At 31.6% G+C, this 20071-nt stretch overlaps 1 protein-coding gene across 1 annotated transcript in view; it reads right to left on the bottom strand.

Annotated features, from left to right (window-relative positions):
• CCHa1 (neuropeptide CCHamide 1) overlaps nt 1-20071 on the bottom strand; it is a 181372-nt gene that overhangs the window by 59513 nt on the left and 101788 nt on the right. Inside the window, exon 2 of the mRNA XM_072540851.1 lies at nt 6183-6218. Within this exon, the coding sequence (XP_072396952.1) occupies nt 6183-6218 (36 nt within the window). The remainder of the gene's footprint in view (nt 1-6182; nt 6219-20071) is intronic.

Here is a 20071-nt window from a genome sequence, read left to right as displayed (position 1 = left end):
GAAGAAAAATAAATATATATGTGCCTGGCAGTGATAAGAATAGCCAAACTATATCACCCTTGATATACCGTTTAGTAATTATATTACAATCATTCGAAGGCAGTCGATGGTGATGTTATAAAGTGGCTTAATATCAAATGGCAGCAATATAGTTAAAAAGACTTTGAAATAATCTTATATAAAACGCAACTTAGTCAGGTAGAATTCAAACAATTGTGCATTCGTAGAAACACTCGAGCTGACAACAATGTTTTTAGTGAGGTTCTGAAACTGTTTCCTTCTGCTTAGGGAATAGATCCTAGGAAACAAAGATATACAAGTTCTCTCTAAGTTAGATACTATCCCAGCCACTTACCATGATTACTACCTCCAACTTTTAAAACCAATAGAGAACGTCACTGCAGACGATTTGAAAAATAATTTGAAAATTAAACAGTTTAAGCCTAATATCACCTTGTATTATTTAATTTCGTATACCTAGATCTTTCACACAATAAACTACAGTATGAAAAGTATCTAGAAGTGAATGGAGCTAAGCGAAGGAAACTTTTCTAACCTAATATTATTCAATGTTTTATTAGTGTTTAGTTCAGTAAAAAGTAGTAAACACTTTGTCTGATAAGTCCTAAAAAAATTTTAGAAATACTTCAATGAACAGGAAAGTTATGATATTAATGTTGTTTCAAAAATATTAGATGATAATCAATGACTTAGACCAGGAAGGGATACAACATATTTAATATTCACAGTACGACAGTTAGTAGAGAAAGCATTATATTGCAATAATCAACTATACTTTGGTTATGTCGATCTAGAAAAAGTCTATGACTTAGTTTTACGTGACCAATTATGGAAAGCTATGGAAGAGGATTGATAACAAGCTACTTCTAGCTCCAAAATTTATACATATTTGTTCAAGAAATGTGATCAGAATAAATAACCAAAAATTGAAAGAATTTGTTACAAAAATGAGTGTTGGATAAGGAGGAGTACTAAGTTCCCTTTTGTTTGTTACATTAATGGGTAAAATAGCAAAAAAGCACGAAGCTGTGTCAAACATGTAAGACCTGAAGTGAGAAAACTACGACAAATATTCATATCAGAATTAATCTATGCTAATGATTTAGTGATTGTCGCAAATGTAAGGAATTGCTATGGAGAAAGAAAAATATTGGTCAGATAACATCAAAATTTACAGGAAATACGACTCTGACAGATGTAGTTTTAGATTTAGAGACACCATACCAATTTTTTAAATATTTCTTCGATGACGATCTCATAGAAAAAATCGTCGAAGAAAGTAGTAGATACAGCGTTCAGAAAAATTCAGCTAAACCTTTTAAAATTACTAAGAATGACTTCCACAAAATATTTGGGTATTTGTATAATTACTTCTGTAGTTTCAATACCTAATATAAAAATGTATTGCAATAATAATATTGGATTGGGAGCGGTCCAAAATGCTATGAGTCAAAAGTCATTTGAAAAAAATCGCTCTAATTTACATTTTAATAACAATCAGATTGATGCAGCCGGTGACAAATTACACAGATTACGACCTGTTACAGATTTCCTATTATTAAAATTTTTAACAATACCTATGAACGAAATGCTGTCTATAGATGAGCAGATATGTGCAACAAATGCTCGCCTCCACATGAAGCAATACTTGTCGCTCAAACCACCAAATGGGTATATAGACTTTTTGTGCTTTTTAGAGTTTCAGGTTTTTGTTATAAATTTGAAATATACACTGGTACGAAAAATGATCCAAAAAAACGACTACAAAATGAGTCTGACTTAGGCGTAAGTAGTAATATTGTCGTGAGATTAGAACGTGATATTCCTATAAATTGTTATCACAAGTTGTATTTTGATAATTACTACACATTCGTTCCTGTAATTAGGCTTTTGGTGAAACAAGGAATTTATAGTCTTGGGACAGTACGCAGAAATTAAATTCCATGCTGTAAAATCACAACTGAAGCAGTATTAAATAAAATACTCAGAGGAACTTCTCAAGAATTTGTAGCAGATTATGAAAGTATAGATATAAGTAATGTTTTCTGGAGAGATAATAAAACAGTTAAATTATTGTCTTCATTCATTGGTACTGATCCTATTTAAATGGTAGAAAGGTATGACAGAAAACAGAAAAAGAAGATCCAGTTGCCATGCACTGCCATTGTAAAGCAATATAACCGTCATATGGGTGGAGTTGATTTGCTTGATAGCATCATTGGTAGATACAAAATAAAGGTCAAAAAAAATGGTACATGAGGATATTTTATCACCTTATTGACATAACTGTAATAAACGCTTGGCTTCTCTATCGACGATGTAATGAAGGCAAGTCAAAACTTTTCAAACCTGCACATTTTAGAGTTGACTTAGCATATGAGGAGTAGACTTTCACATTGCACTTAGACCAGGAAGGGATACAACATATTTAATATTCACAGTACGACAGTTAGTAGAGAAAGCATTATATTGCAATAATCAACTATACTTTGGTTATGTCGATCTAGAAAAAGTCTATGACTTAGTTTTACGTGACCAATTATGGAAAGCTATGGAAGAGGATTGATAACAAGCTACTTCTAGCTCCAAAATTTATACATATTTGTTCAAGAAATGTGATCAGAATAAATAACCAAAAATTGAAAGAATTTGTTACAAAAATGAGTGTTGGATAAGGAGGAGTACTAAGTTCCCTTTTGTTTGTTACATTAATGGGTAAAATAGCAAAAAAGCACGAAGCTGTGTCAAACATGTAAGACCTGAAGTGAGAAAACTACGACAAATATTCATATCAGAATTAATCTATGCTAATGATTTAGTGATTGTCGCAAATGTAAGGAATTGCTATGGAGAAAGAAAAATATTGGTCAGATAACATCAAAATTTACAGGAAATACGACTCTGACAGATGTAGTTTTAGATTTAGAGACACCATACCAATTTTTTAAATATTTCTTCGATGACGATCTCATAGAAAAAATCGTCGAAGAAAGTAGTAGATACAGCGTTCAGAAAAATTCAGCTAAACCTTTTAAAATTACTAAGAATGACTTCCACAAAATATTTGGGTATTTGTATAATTACTTCTGTAGTTTCAATACCTAATATAAAAATGTATTGCAATAATAATATTGGATTGGGAGCGGTCCAAAATGCTATGAGTCAAAAGTCATTTGAAAAAAATCGCTCTAATTTACATTTTAATAACAATCAGATTGATGCAGCCGGTGACAAATTACACAGATTACGACCTGTTACAGATTTCCTATTATTAAAATTTTTAACAATACCTATGAACGAAATGCTGTCTATAGATGAGCAGATATGTGCAACAAATGCTCGCCTCCACATGAAGCAATACTTGTCGCTCAAACCACCAAATGGGTATATAGACTTTTTGTGCTTTTTAGAGTTTCAGGTTTTTGTTATAAATTTGAAATATACACTGGTACGAAAAATGATCCAAAAAAACGACTACAAAATGAGTCTGACTTAGGCGTAAGTAGTAATATTGTCGTGAGATTAGAACGTGATATTCCTATAAATTGTTATCACAAGTTGTATTTTGATAATTACTACACATTCGTTCCTGTAATTAGGCTTTTGGTGAAACAAGGAATTTATAGTCTTGGGACAGTACGCAGAAATTAAATTCCATGCTGTAAAATCACAACTGAAGCAGTATTAAATAAAATACTCAGAGGAACTTCTCAAGAATTTGTAGCAGATTATGAAAGTATAGATATAAGTAATGTTTTCTGGAGAGATAATAAAACAGTTAAATTATTGTCTTCATTCATTGGTACTGATCCTATTTAAATGGTAGAAAGGTATGACAGAAAACAGAAAAAGAAGATCCAGTTGCCATGCACTGCCATTGTAAAGCAATATAACCGTCATATGGGTGGAGTTGATTTGCTTGATAGCATCATTGGTAGATACAAAATAAAGGTCAAAAAAAATGGTACATGAGGATATTTTATCACCTTATTGACATAACTGTAATAAACGCTTGGCTTCTCTATCGACGATGTAATGAAGGCAAGTCAAAACTTTTCAAACCTGCACATTTTAGAGTTGACTTAGCATATGAGGAGTAGACTTTCACATTGCACTTTGTCCATTTTTAACATTTTTCAGGAAGTAAAAAAAACTGTTACTTAATTATTAATAAAGTTAAAATTAAAACACAAAATATGAATAAATGTACTTTTTTATTATCAATTTATCCTATTTATAAGTTTCATCAAGCTTTATTGGTTTTTTCAAAAAAAAAAAAAAAAAAAATATATTGATGAAAAAAACGCCATTTGGTTGTCTTTAAATGGCAAAATGTAGTTTGCGTGTTTGGAATGCAATATATTAAATAAAAAATTGTATGACATGTATGTCGCCCTCCAGAACACAGCAACATTTTTCTTCATCTTCAAATTGATGGCAGGTCTGTTCCTTCTCAATTTTATTTTCACGATACTGCTTTTTAAAAATTGAATCTAAACAAGTTAACCCTGGATCTAATGCCAGTTAATATTCTTTGTCTCATAAACTAACTAAAACTTTTTAAGCTATCTAGTTTTTTCTTCTTAACAGCATGTTTGATTAGAAATTCCGACTGTACTATGTATGTTACTTAGTTTTTTCTGTGGTTGAATTAAATTTGAAAACTTTTTAGAAGAGTCATCATTTCTATACAATACCTCTGTTTTATACAAGATTTTACTTTCGAGCTGTATATTGTATGTCATACAGGGTCCAATCAGAAGCCAGCTTGCGTACTTATCCTTTCTTAGAAAAGACTTCATAATATTTGTCTGATGATTTTATAAAAGCAAAGTCTAGCACAACTTGACCAAAAACTCGATCAGCTGGCTTAAACGAATGGCCACGAACGGGAAACGTCATCCGAATTGTTTTAATAGTTTTGGGGAATTATTCAAAAGCCACAAGGTGAGTGTGCCATGTAGGAATTTTTATTCTGACCCCCACATCTATCCAAAAACAATCTTAGATGTTTAATATCTGGGTCAAAATTAGTCTTTTTTGGAAAGTCAGTCAACTCAGAACTTACTTCTAGTACACCTCTTCCTGCTTCATGCTTAAGTCATGTATAAAAAACAGAAGTTGTTAAAATATCTGTTACACAAAATGCATAAAAAGACAGTTACTGAGCTTAGAATGCTTCCGTAATAGATGCTTTTGAGAGATTTTGGACCTGTTGTATATCAAAGCAATATGCCACCTTATATCAGCAGATTTCTCCTTCATTGATTTAAAAAAACTGCTTTATTAAGCACTAATATTATCCTATACTATTGATTTCTACAATGTCTGATAACAAAATAAAGTCTTTACGTGGTATAAAAGCATTACAAGCAAAATAGCTCTATTTGTTTGTCTCTTGCTACCGGATAAAATGCATTTTGTTTGCTAGGTGAAAGATTACGTTTAGAATATCTAGGAGTATGTAAATTAATAAATGATGTTTTGACGAATCCAACTCCACCTCGAAGTCAGAATGTGAAAATATGGACAAAGTGCGATTTGAAAGTCTGCTCCTCATATACAATATGTACTATTGGCTCACAAAATGCGACGAAAAGAGGACGACCATCTGACTTGCAACAACAAATCGATCTTAAAAGAAAACAGTAATGGTGCTTCCTTGCCACCTTAGGTTGTCAGACTGGACAACCAAAATCATTTTCCCATTCGAAACAATATATGACTACGCTGCAATAATCCGGTATGTGGGAATCAAACTTTTGTAGTGTGTGAAAAGTGTAATACAGCTTTGTGCTTAAACAAAAACAACAACTGTTTCAAAATCTTCCACAAATCTTAGTTACTTTTGCCTTACTACTTTATGCTGTGCTCCTTTGTGCGCAATGATACATAATATATGCATCGCTAATTAAATATCAAATTATAAACAAAATTTTAGCGGTCGATTTTTTTTACTATTTTTCCTATTACTAATTATAATCAGGTAATGTATTCTACTATAATTTTTTTCTTTAATAATAAAAAATTGCGCATTGTAGAGAAAGATTATTATAAAAGTAACTAAATTTAAAATAAAATAATGTGAAGGTATTAAATTCAGTAAGATATTGTTTCCAAAAATTTCAATACTGTTATGAAGTAATTGATTTAATACTTACCACCCCAGCACGCATGTCCATAATTTAGGCAAGAACCTGTAACAAAAATAATTTTGTTAATAGTATGCAATAAGATAAAACAAATGCATTTATACTACACTTCTCCAAGAAATTAACGCACCACTTTGAAATATTAACATATTTCATTAGCGTTAATAAAAATTTCCATTGTAATGTTATATTTTTTAAGCCCCTTGTATATGCTATTCGTACACTCTATATTTATTGACTGTGTTTTATCGCTATAGTTTTTTTTGCAACAAAACAAAAAACAGCAAAAAATGTACTAATTCTATAAATATACTAATTTCCAAGTGTTCTCGAATTTTATTCGGCTACTATTTAATTGTTGATTATTGTTAATTGTGTTTATTATGGAGCGTCAATCACGTAATTTAACCCGAGATGAATGTGCCCAAGTAGTGATACTGTCGGAAGAAGGTTGGAGTTACCGAATAATTGGTCTTCGGTTTAATGTGTCGATTTCTCAAAACAGGGGATCATACTCGCAGACCAGGGCAAGGACGAAACCGGGTAACTACCCCTATTCAAGATCGATTTTTTAGAATTTATGCTCTTCGACAACGTTCTGTAATACATCGAAGTCAACAAGTTCAGTTTCGAGACGTGCATGCTATACAAATTAGTACTGAAACTGTTAGCCAGCGGCTTAGGGAATTCAACTTAACACCTAGGATTGCCGCCCGAGGTCCTCTATTAACTGCAGAGCATCGATAAGGAGACTACATTTTGCCAGAGAACACGTTAATTGGTTAGAGGCTGATTGGGAACAAGTGCTATTTACTGATGAATCCCGATTTTGTTTGTACAATAACGACAGACGTGTTCGTGTGTTGCGACGACCCAACGAACGATATGCTCAGTGTAACTTCTCACACACCACATTTTTTGGTGGAGGATCCGTTATGGTGTGGGGTGGTATTTCGTTGACCGCACGTACGGACCTAGTGGTCATACAAAATGGAACTGTTACAGCTGAAAGGTACATATTGGAGATCCTGGAGCAACATGTAGTACCGTTTGCTCCTTATATCGGTGAAAATTCCTTACTAATGCAAGATAATGCCAGACCTCACGCTGCACAGATCGTCAGAAATTATTTAGAAGAGGTAGAAATTAACACTATGGAATGGCCAGCACATAGTCCGGATTTAAATCCAATTGAAAATCTCTGGGATATTGTTGGTAGGCGATTAAGAGCGACACCGATACAACCAAACAACTTACAGGAAGTGGGAGAGACTGATCCAGATTTGGAGAGAACTAGACCAAAATGAAATACGGCAATTAATTTTAAGTATGGGCCAACGATGTGAGGCTGTTATACGTAGTAGAGGTGGAAGCACTCGTTATTAAGACTTTTTTCATAGTTTAGTTTACTTTTCTTATTATCATTTTTTTAGAATTTTCCGTTTTATTTTTTTCTCCTGTACTTCAACATTTTCTGATCATTAGACAAATTGTTATAATTACTAATAAAATGTAGAATAAATCTGGTGAAGTTTCATTTTTTATTCTTCGCCCTTTTACAAATAAAATTGATTTATTAAAGTGGTGCGTTAATTTCTTGGAGAAGTGTATATAGGTCTGTATAATAAAAAATTGTTATCCATAAATAATTCTTTGATTATTTTTTTAAACTTCCAATATTTTTGCATACAACTTTTTTATCTATTTTATGTATTATCCATTAAACTTCTTTCTATATTAGTTGTTCTATGTACTCGCTAAAGATTACCCTTTTGGAAGGGATACAAATTTTTGTACTGGTAAATATAGCTACTTCTATTGTAAAATAAGTTAAATGTAGCTCAATAAAGCACGTTATATTCTTACTACCATAAATAAATACTTTGCTTCTGTAGAGATCATTTCGCAAGCAACTTTTACCTATGGTTAATCTTAGTTATGGTAGATCGTGACAAGGCTCATTTATGAGTCCTTCAGATACTTAGACCTCCCAAGATGGGTCCATTGTATCACTCCTATCATATTGAATAAGCCCTAGTCTTCGGCGTTTCTGGTGCCCAGGGAACTTTTACTTGTAATAACTTGTCTGTGCTCTACTAATGAATAACCATAAGTTAGAAATATGTTTTTACTATTACATCTTATCTTTTTGTATACACTTTTTCCGCTGTATCTTTATCTAGCTATTAAATTCCTTTTTATTCCAGCAATCCATTAAACCCTTAAAGTTATTTTGTTGTAGGAACCCCTCATGATTCTATGTTAATTTTGTTACTTGTATCGTAGGTTTTGGATTTAGACAACGCGAAAAGCTTTTTTTAAACAAATTTTAAGAATTAATTTTTTCGGCTCAAACAATTTTTTTTTAAATTTTTTTTATTATGTTGAACAAAATAGGTTTCTTGCAGTTTTTCTATAAACTTGATCGTTTTCGAGTTATAAATACTTGAAAACTGAGAAAAACGCAAATTTATTTTTTTCAAGGCTCAAAAACAAGTAAAAAACAATATTTTTGAATTTACCAAGGACCTAAATTCAAGTTTAAACCTTGTTTTAATATTTCTCGATAAGCATTTTGGTCCTATTTCATTTACAAATATTGTTTTTTAATCGGTAATGAACATGACAGGACGGGAGCTCGGACTGCGGCGTATATAAGACAGAGAAACAAGATCTAGGGCACAAATATTTGCTGGTTTAAATTCTCATTGTACAAATATTAATAAAGTCTAGTCGTCAGAGATTTAACACCTAAAAATCATACGAATAAGCTGAATTTTGCAGAGAATATCAATTTTGAGACCCCAAAAAAGATGCAAAAAAGTTTACCACTTTAACCCATGGGCTACTCCCTAAAACCCTACTTATAGTGGGGTATAAACGCAAAAAAATCGATTTACCAAGAATCTGTACGTCGCAGAAAAAAATGTTTTAAATAAAAAATGTAGCTGAGATAATTTTGAAATAATGTTTATTAGCACTTTTTGCGTAGAATGAACCATTCTCTCAGAAACAACGCTTGCAGCAGCGACCGAAGATTTTGAATGTCATTTCCTCGCGCGAAATCAATGTTAACTAAAATTTGTATTGACTCGACGGTAAAAAATCGATATCTTTTAATCAGAGTTTTCTATTGATAAAAATCAAAATGCGTTTTATAGGTAAAGAGTGGAACTTTCGTATGCATTTATTCTATTTTGCCGCAAATAAAGTCAGTTTCTATAAAGCTGTTCAATACGTAAACTTTGCGTGATTTTTGCCATTTTTTACGATTCTTGTGAGACCAATAAAATTTATTACTTTGATTGATCGGTCGTAGAGAAATTTCCATTGTTGAAGACCAGTCCTCAACTCCTATAACATGAAAATTCGATTTTGATTTTTGGCAACAACTATGAGGCATTTGAAATATGACTAAAAACGCAGAATTTCAACTGTTATATTACAAATGATCGCACGTCACAGAAATGCCCCCCAGAAGACAATTTTGACTACAGTTTTTGGCAGAAGTTAAGGACTTTCAAAAAACGTACTAGTGTAGTTTAAAAACACAGTTTTAAATGTTTTAGATCGTGTGTAATGTGAAAGTTTAGATTCGGCGTCTTTTAAGCATATTTCGAATGCCTCACATTTCTTGCCACAATTCAAAACTAAAATTTCATGCTATAGATTTTGAAAATTAGGTTCCAGTTATCGAAACTCCATATTGGCCAGTCAATGAAAGAGATACATTGTATTGATCTCATGAGAATCATAAAAAATAGAAAAAATCCCGCCACGTTCATTTATGTAACAGCTTTATAAAAACTGAGTTCATTTGCGGCATAATAGAAAAATTGCATACCAAAGCTATACTCTTTACCTTTAAAACGCAATATGATTTTTGTCGATAGGACGCTCAGATTAAAAGATATTGAATTTTTACTGTCGAGCTGATACAAATTTTATTGAGCATTGATTTGGCGTGCGTAACTGACATTCAAAATCATCGATGGCTTCAATCGTTGTTTCTGAAAGAACGGTTCATTCTACATAAGAAATGCTTAAAAACGTTTTTGTTTAAAATTATCTTAGCTACATTTTTTATTTAAAACATTTTTTTCTATGGCGTACAGATTCTTGGTAAATCGATTTTTTTCCGTTTTCTTCCCTCTACGTGGTGGATTTTAGGGTGTGTGTGTGTACTTGGGATATTGACTGCGAAACCTATGGTCTCATTCGCCTAATCATGTTTTTTTTATTCTTGACGTTGATGTCAAGATGAATAAAATGAAAATCTATTAATGAATAAAATCTATTAATATTTAAAATTTACATTATTAATATTTTAAAAACAATATAACTACGGTAAAAATTCTAGATTATACAATTGGTGAACTTACAAAAATCATATATGTATATATATATATATGTATATATATATATATAAATATATATATACATATATATATATATATATATATATATATATATATATATATATATATATATATATATATATATATATATATATATATATAATAGTAAGAAAAAAGAAGTACTTGTGACTCGTTTGGAAAAAATATATAAATGTTTTGGATGGGTTGGAGTCAATAAAAGGGGATATTGGCATTATTGGTTAACTATTTATTATCTCGAGCTTTCAATAGTGTTTACAATTATTATCAAGAGCTGCTAAAAAAGACAAAATATCTTACAAAGTTGAACTAGAAAGAAAAAAATTTTTGTTAACTCACCAAATAAAATTAGTTTGGTAAATAAAATTGCTGCTAATACATCTCAAAAATAAATAATACAAAAATGTCTTAATCTAGTAAATGCTTCTCTGAAATTTTAGTATAATTTTGAAAAAAAAAAACAAAAAAAAATTGAATTTATAAATAATATGTGAGAGGTTTGGAAGAAATATTATTAATTTAGAGATTAAGATCGCTTTTGCTGATATTAACTTTTTTGAAAGAAAATTACATGAGTTACGTACCAAGGCTTATAATATCTTAAATTTCCCCACATTTAATAAATTTAATCGTAGACAAAGAATTAAATACAACACATAATTTCATAAAATCAAAAAAATACAAATTAATAAGTTCAATAAATTAAAAATAGAAGCTTTTGATAAGATAAAATTTCAAGAAAAATGGTTTAAAAATCTAACATATATTCATTTTCCTTTTGAAATTAAAAAATTTTTAGCATTAGGACCTAAATTTTCTTTATGTCCTTCCAAATCTGATATTAGAGTTCCTAATTTACTTTCTGATATTGAATCAATAATCAGACCACTTAATGATAGTCAAAAGGATGTTGTTAGATCTAAATGTACAAACGTTATTACAAACTTTTTGCATAAAGAAGTCAAAGATCATTTTTTAAATAAATACTATGTGCAAACTAAACTTTTTCTTAAAAACCATCCTGAAATTTACATTGTCAAAAGCGATAAAGGTAACATAACTGTTGTAATGTACAAAGAGGATTACCTACAAAAAACTGGAGAACTCTTAAATGGTACTAAGTATCACACTACACTTAGAAGGAGTCCTGTTTGTACTTTGCAACAAAAAGCAAATTGTCTAGTATCTAAATTAAACAGAAAAAAATTTATTGATAATAAAAAGCAAAAGAGCTCAAAATTTATAATTCTATTGCTCCACGGTTTTATGCTCTACCTTAAATATATAAACCAACTTTATCTATCAGACCAATTATTGTTTCATCTTTATGCCCTCCTAATGGACCAATAGCACAGCTCCTCACTGACATCTTAATGCTTATAATTTAAACAACAATTTTTACATTAAAGATTCATTTGATTTTAGTTCTTTTATTAATAATTTCCAATTACCACAAAATTATGTTTTAGTTAGTTTTGATGTAACATCTCTTTTTACCAATTTGCCTTTAGATTTAATCATAAGTAGTGTTGAAAAACATTGGAATGAGATTTCGCAACACGAAACATAACAAGTTTTTGATTCTAATATTTTTATATTTAATGGTGTCTTTTATAAACAAATTTTTGGTAGTCCTATGGGATCTAGTCTTTCACCCATTCTAAGTAGCTATGTCATGGATGATGTTATCAGTGATTGTATCAGCAATTGCACTTGTTTCATTCCTTTTATTAAAAGATATGTAGATGATTTAGTTTTGGCACTTCCTAAACACAAAATTCATGAAACAGTCAACATTTTCAACAGTCATAATCAACATATACAATTTACAGTTGAGGAAGAGGTAGATAATTCTCTACCATTCCTTGACATATCGTAACAGTTCGTTTTTATACATATGACCATAGCCAGCACTTCTTAAAAACAGATATGACCCACAAAAAATAAGACAAGTATTCCTCTTGTGGTATGGAGTAGATTTTGATAATAAAATTCAGTATAATGAATTACTTTGAGGCCCCTCAAAATGTGGATATGTCGACGTATGCTTAGAATATACTGGATGACAAATGACATTACAAGTGAGAAAGGTTTGTGAAAAATAAAAAAAAACTGCTAACAGTATTCAACATGGGAAAGACTTCGCACCTTCGGTATATCTTTCGACAACAGACATATTGAGCTCCCAAAACTAATTATAGAAGGAAAAATAAACCGGTGAGCCAGTATTCCTGGCTAAAGAACATCCATTACTAAACAGAACATGATTCGGCACTCGGCACATAGTTTTCCGAAATGTTTTTTGACCTCCAATGATAAAAAAGACGAACTGCTAAAAGATGAAGGTTATTTCAAATATAATGAGCGTACTTGATTTATTTGCACATCAACTAACTCACTTTTATTTTTTCGTGTTTGGCCGATAACTTCGTCACGATATACATAAAATTTTTGAAGTATAATAATATAGGGCATGTTATTTAAACTATATATTTCTTTTACGATAAAACTTACCCCTCAAAACTTTATTAAGTTAGTTAATTTTGTGGCAGGCCATTGAAGGCAGACGCTAATAGCCATCGTTATCTCTTATATTAGGAAACTTACTAGTGTATCTGTAAAAACTGCGCAGGTGAAGTTTATACGAGGATAACGATGTTCATTTAATGTTTCTAGGAAAAACCAGATACCATTTTTATTTTGATCATAAAACAAAAGAATAATTTATGATGTAGTGACTGACTCGGTGAGGCGCGGAAATTGATTTTGAATTTCCCGTGTTTAAGCGAGAGTAGGATTACTTCTTCGGCATCTCAGATGGTATTTTAAGCACAGATTAAACGAGGCCTGTCGATCAACCACTTCGAAATATATAAATTCAAATTCATTCTCATTTATCAATAAATAATGGGAAATTGGAGTTGGATAAACCTATAACTAGACATCTTGGAATATAACATTCTAGTTGTCTAGATTACTATTATACAGTGAGGGGTAAAATTATGGAATACATTTACTTTTTCAAGAATAGCCGACTTTAAAGTGAAATTTAAAGACAAAATCTATAATTTTTTACATAAGAATAGGTGTCGTGTTCTAGCTCCTTTGAAAGGTTATTTAATTCTCTATTTAGTGATTTAAACAATAATATAATTATTTATACACTGTGGCCAAAAGAAAAAAATTTAATTTATGAATTAAATTAATTAACAAAATATTGCTTTCAACTAAGGAGAAGAACTAACCGATCCTATTGAAGCTGGCAATGGAATAAGTTAGGGAGATTCCCTGAGTCCTCTATTGTTCAACTTTGATTATGGATAAAATAATAAAAAAAGTAAGAACTAAAAAGGATACCAAATGGGAGAAAAGCAACTTAAAATTATCTGCTATGCAGACGACGCAATACTATGACATCTATCTAGGCGGATGGATCAACAAATAATGGTCAACGGCATAAGAATGCACAAGGCAAATGAAAACCACTGCATTACCGGCTCATAGATCATTCCCAAGAAAATTACCATAGAATTGACACTGCAATTGCTAACCGTTACTAATCATGGAAATCGGAGGCCAAGATTCGGCAGGAGGGGAGAAACATATTTATACCACGAGGCCTCTCAGGCTGTAAACATTCGAAGACCTCGTGAAGAAATCCTAAAAATAAAGAAATCTAATTTTAGAATGTGCACATGGAATGTTAAAAGTCTATTTGCAGCTGGGAAACTTGACAACGTAATTCAAGAAAGGAAAAGAATGAAAATAGACCTACTGAGGATCAGCGAAATTAGATGTCCAGAGTCAGGATCATGTAAAAAGGACGGAAGTGTATTATATTATTCCGGTAATAGCACAGAAGACCCGCATCACAAAAATGACATCAGAACTGAGTAAATATGTGACCAATTTCGTACCAGTCTCGGATAGAATAATATTACTCCATATAAATACTGAACCATTTAAAACTAGCATACTTCAAATCTATGTCCCGACTGCAGATAGAATATATGACGATGAAGTCGAGAAATTGTATGATCAGATCCAAGACATCTTACAGAAACTTAATAAACACAAAATTTTATATAATATAGGCGACTTCAATGCAAAAAAATTGGGGAATGTCGACTACGTCAGAATGTCGGTCCTTATGATCTAGGACAACCAATCTAGGATCGAGGACAGAGATTGTATGAATTTTGTAAAGAAAACGATATGATCATTGCAAACACCTGGTATAAACTACCCAAGCGATGACTATACACTTGGAAAGCCCCATTTGATGATGGGAATAACCCTAAGTCCTCAAGTAATCAAATAGACTATATACTTGTAAATGACAAAAACCAAAAACCAATGTAATTAACTTTGACGATATAAAGATAAAACATAACTTTAAAGAAAAGAATTTAACAATATCATAAAAAACATCGAAAAACAACTAGAAGATACAGAAGAACTATGGAGTGAATCTAAAAATCAAGTTAACGAAATCTCCACAAACAATGATTATAGAAAAAACTTAAACAAGGAAAATAAATGGATGGCAGACGACATTTTGAAATTAATGTAAAAACGTTGACTGATAAAATCTAATGACACAGAATATAGACACCTGTAGAGAAGAATAAAAAAGGAGATCAAATTAGCCAAAGAAAAATGGATGAGAGAAAGGTGCGACGAAATGGAAGATGTAATAATATCTAAACAGGACTTATTTAATATGCACAAAACACTAAAAGAAACGAGTAAAATATTTAAAAAACGAGTTCTCTCTGTACTCGTTGACAATAATTACAAAATTATTGTAAATCAGCACGAAATAATAAAAGAATGGCAGCTGTATATGTCAGAGTTGTGTAAAGATGGAATAATATTGACGAATTCTACCAAAACTGTACTGACGGCCCAGAAATTATGAAATGCGCGGTAGAACACGCTATAAATAATGCTAAAATTAGACAAGCTTGTGGTCCAGATGATACACCAATTGAGTTGCTAATAGAGGATGATAACATAAAAGTAGTAGTAAGACTTTTTAATTCAATATATAACACCGGAGTGATTTCCACAGATTGGCTCAAATCCATCTTTGTCGCAATACCTAAAATGCAATGCAATAAAATGCTCATAATATCGATTAATTAGCCTAATGAGCCACACTCTTAAAATTTTCCCAATAATACTTCACAACAGAATCAGACGCAAATGCAAAGAGGATCTCGAAGATTCCCAATTTGGTTTTAACATCCTATTACAAAAATGTCTTGACCAATGAAAAGATGTATTTGCATGTTTCGTGGACTTCAAAAAGGCATTCGATAAAGTACAGCATGTAAAATTACTGCAAATACTGAAAAATATCAGAATAGATGACAAGGTTATTCGTGTCATTAAAAATCTGTACTGGAATCAAACTGCTATCGTAAAAATTTGAGATAACTACACCGATGAAATTTCCATACAACGAGGAGTGATTAGATATACAGACGATACAGTAATTCTGTCAGATTATATTGAAGGTCTCCAAATTCTGCTTGATCGTATTCACGAGGTAGGAGAGGAAATGGGCATTAAAATAAACTCAAACAAAACCAAATTTTTAGTGTTTAGTCGTGACTCACATCCCGATGCAAAGCTTCAATTAAACGGAGTCCAAGTTGAGAAAGTTCACAAAATGACATATTTGGGAACTGTGATAACGGTCCAACTAGATCCAGACTTAGAAATAAAACATAGAATACAAAGAATGGTTAAGTGCTATGTTTGGTCCGTACTTTTGTATAGTGCAGAAGTGTGGACACTAAAAGTATCGATCATGAACAAAATTGAAGCATTGGAAAGATGGGTTCATAGACGAATGTTGAAGATACTTTGGACAGCAAGGAAAACTAATGAAGAAGTACTAAGGAGCGTCAAATTACAACTGATCCTTAAAGGCAAAATGGAGAGGCGTAGAGGTGTAGGAAAAAAACAAGTTTCTTGGTTAAAAAACATTCGTGAATGGACTCAGATATCAAATGCAGGACAATTATTCTATATTGCAGAAGATCAAGTAGCCTTGGTAATGGTTCCTAACGTCGAATGATTCTGATATGGCACGCAAAAAAGAAGAAGTGACATCTATGGGTATTTCACTTAACTCCTAAAAATAGTTTGTGTATTATTTGGCAGCCTTTGGATATGAGTACGCTTATATCTTTTGGCCTCCAAACAAGTGTTAGATATATCGTTTGGCAGCCAACTTGTTAATAAATTTTAGATTAGTGATACAATATGTTAGCTACACCGGTTTTGTAATTATAAGTGCCAGGTTTGTCTGAATTAAGAATTTTATTGGAAGAGTTGTTAATTTTAATGTAAATAGTGTAAAAGTGTGGAATTTGGAATATAGAAAAATGTCTGAATCTTCAAGTTTACAATCTAACTTAAACTTTTTGGATGGTAAGTTAATTAATAACATTGTTAATTAGTTTAGGGATTTGTACTATTGCACCGAAAAAAAGACACGAGCAACAAAAATATATTAATTTCTTGTGCAGATGAAATGTATCGTGTTTCTTTTCATATTGTTCAATTTCATTACATTCTTTACTATAAAATTGTGTTTTCGCGTGTCTTATCTTCTGCCTGATTATTGCGTGGATCCTCTTGTATTCGTTTTTATCTTTATTTCTGACTTCTCTTCTTTGATCCATAAGTCTCAGTATTTCTTTTGTCATCCACCCTTGTTTTTTTCTTGCTTTTAGCGCACCTAATTTTGTTTCTTGAACAGTCTTTAAGATGTCTTTAATTCTCGTCCAGTTTTCCTCAGTACTTTCCTCTTTGCTTGATGTTAACTTCATTTTTTGTTCTAATATACTAGTTATTTCTTGTTTTACAGTATCATTTAACATCTTTTCTCTATCAATAGTAACTGTTTGCTTATTCGTCCTTGCAACTCTTTTTAATCTCAGTCTTATTTTTCCTACTAAAATATTGTGATCTGTTGGTAAATCTGCGCCTGGATATGTTTTTACTGGTAATACTGAATTTCTGTATCTCTTATTTATACATATGAAGTCTATTTGGTTACGAACAACTCGTTCAGGTGTATCTGCTGGTGATTTCCAGGTGTAAAGACGACGTTTTGGAAGTTTGAAAATTGTGTTTGTTATTACTAATTGCTTTTCTACACAAAAAGATGCCAACATATCTCCTCTTTTATTTCGGATTCCCAGACCATATTTTCCTATGCAATCTTCCTGTTCACCTTTACCAATCTTTGCATTAAAATCTCCCATGATAATATTGAGATCGTGTTTCTTTGTAGGTGCTAATACTTTTTCTAACTCATGATAGAATTTTTCAATTTCTTCTTGTTCATAGTGTTGTGTGGGTGCATATACTTGTAATATGTTCACATTGATTGTTGTTGATTGTATTTGTATCATCAGTATCCTGTCTGAGAATAGGTCGATGTTTTTTACAGCTTTTACAGTTTTTTATCTGTTTCCTTCGACACAGTTATTGCTACACCATTTTTGTGTGTTTGAGCTATCTTCTCCTGAATAGTATAGAATGTGATCATCTACAGTTACTTTTCCAGACCCTGGTCATCTCATTTCACTTATTCCAAGGATACTTATATTTAGACGATTCATCTCTTTAATGGTGTTGTGAATTTTTCCTGGTTCGTACATGTGAAACCAGAAAGCCATTATTAAAACAGGAAAAATATGCTAGTTTGTGTCTCCCATCCATCACAACTTCTACAGAAATTTGCATTACCAACAATGGAAAGGACAACAAATCCCAGATCAAGGCACTCTGGATAATATTCAGCAAGATCCCGATGAACCAGACAACTGTTTCGAAAGCTACGATGACTAGATAAGTTTACTTCTAGTGTGATTATTTTTGCATTTCAAGTTTTTTTCTTTTTTTACAAAAATTCTTTGTTTTGTGAATTGAATTGCATTTAAAAGAATGAAGATACAAGTACAGTCCAAGTATTTAATTGGAAGACAATGGGTATAATTGCTGTTTGTTATTCTAAAATATCTTATAAAATGCTTAAAAGCTAAATATCTTAAAAGTTTTTTTTTAATATGATATAATATTACTGTTACATACAAGTCTTGAAAGTTAAAAGGACCAGCCAATTACTAACTATTTTCAAAAACAAGCGATAGAATTTAGGGAAGTGTCAAACTAAAAATTTGATTTTCTCAAAACTACCAAAAATGCACTTGTATAATTTGGCTTCTACACGCCTTATACTATATATATGCCCGACTCCGTATTATAAGTTTAGAAAATGAGTTATATTATAAGAAATCATAATAATATTTGTAACTATTTCATGAGGGTTTTTTACAAGCTTTGAGTTTATTCATATTTTACGAGGCAGAAATATATTAACTATTTATAACCACATAACTAAATAATTAATGATAAATATATTCCTATGAGACTGATAATCGTGAGGACATATTGTTTCGAAGAAAGTAGAACAATAAAAAATATATGTGACATCATCATAAAAACTGTTGGGCTGCTACAAAAAATATTAAGAAATTAAAAAATTGAGAGTGGGTGAAGTCAAGGGAGAGAGAAGACATGATATATATTCCCAATGAACAGGGAGTATATTTGAAGGATACGTTGGTTTGTAGCGTTACGAGATACATTTCTTATATTTTTTATATTTTTAGACTTAGTGAGAAGCAGTAAATATTATTAGGTGTCAATTGACGTCTACAGTAGAACAATGTACAGTAGAACGTTTGACGTTTTTAAAATAATTTTTTCCAGATCGTTTTATTATTTGTACTTGACTTCCTTTTTTAGATTAATTGGGACCGGACCCGATCCGGATAATCAAAAATCCGGATAATTGGATTTTTCTCGAAAAAGGCCTTTTCCGGGAAGAAAACGTAATAACAGCAAAAAACAATGGAGAACATATACGGTATTTATTATGAAAAACAATACAGTATACACAACAATATGTAAATGACAAAGTTTACATTACGTAATATTTACACACATTACTCAATCACAGTAAAATAAATTATTTTTTTAACATATCAGGCAGAGTCAGTTGTTTTGCTGATTTGAATCGTTTTCGCGCCGTCAAGTCTCGCATTCTTTTGACGATGAGGAGTTGCAGGTGGTCACACACTGGTTGCCGCTCTATTCGTTTAAGCGCGTGTCTAGACCTAGAAATGCCTCACTCACAGTCGGCCCCTCGTCTAGCTCGGTAGTGAAGTCCTCGGCTTCCGGTTCCGGGTCATCACTTCCTGCTATCACAATACTTTGGACGAATTTATTATCATCGAAAATCTGGAATCCGGGATCCGTAGAATCACTTAACAACCACTCCTCTACATCCTCTGCACTGCACTCGGAACATCCGGGAATGTTTACGATGATATCTCTGATTTCTTCAACCGTTACTTTGTCATTTTCCTCCTCTATCTCTTCCTCTTCTTTTTGGCGCTGCTTCTCGTCCTTTTC

The sequence above is a fragment of the Diabrotica undecimpunctata genome, chromosome 8 (assembly GCF_040954645.1).
Source record: "Diabrotica undecimpunctata isolate CICGRU chromosome 8, icDiaUnde3, whole genome shotgun sequence".
In the NCBI taxonomy this organism is placed as follows: Eukaryota; Metazoa; Arthropoda; class Insecta; order Coleoptera; family Chrysomelidae; genus Diabrotica; species Diabrotica undecimpunctata.
This window is presented reverse-complemented; position numbering and strand designations above follow the sequence as displayed.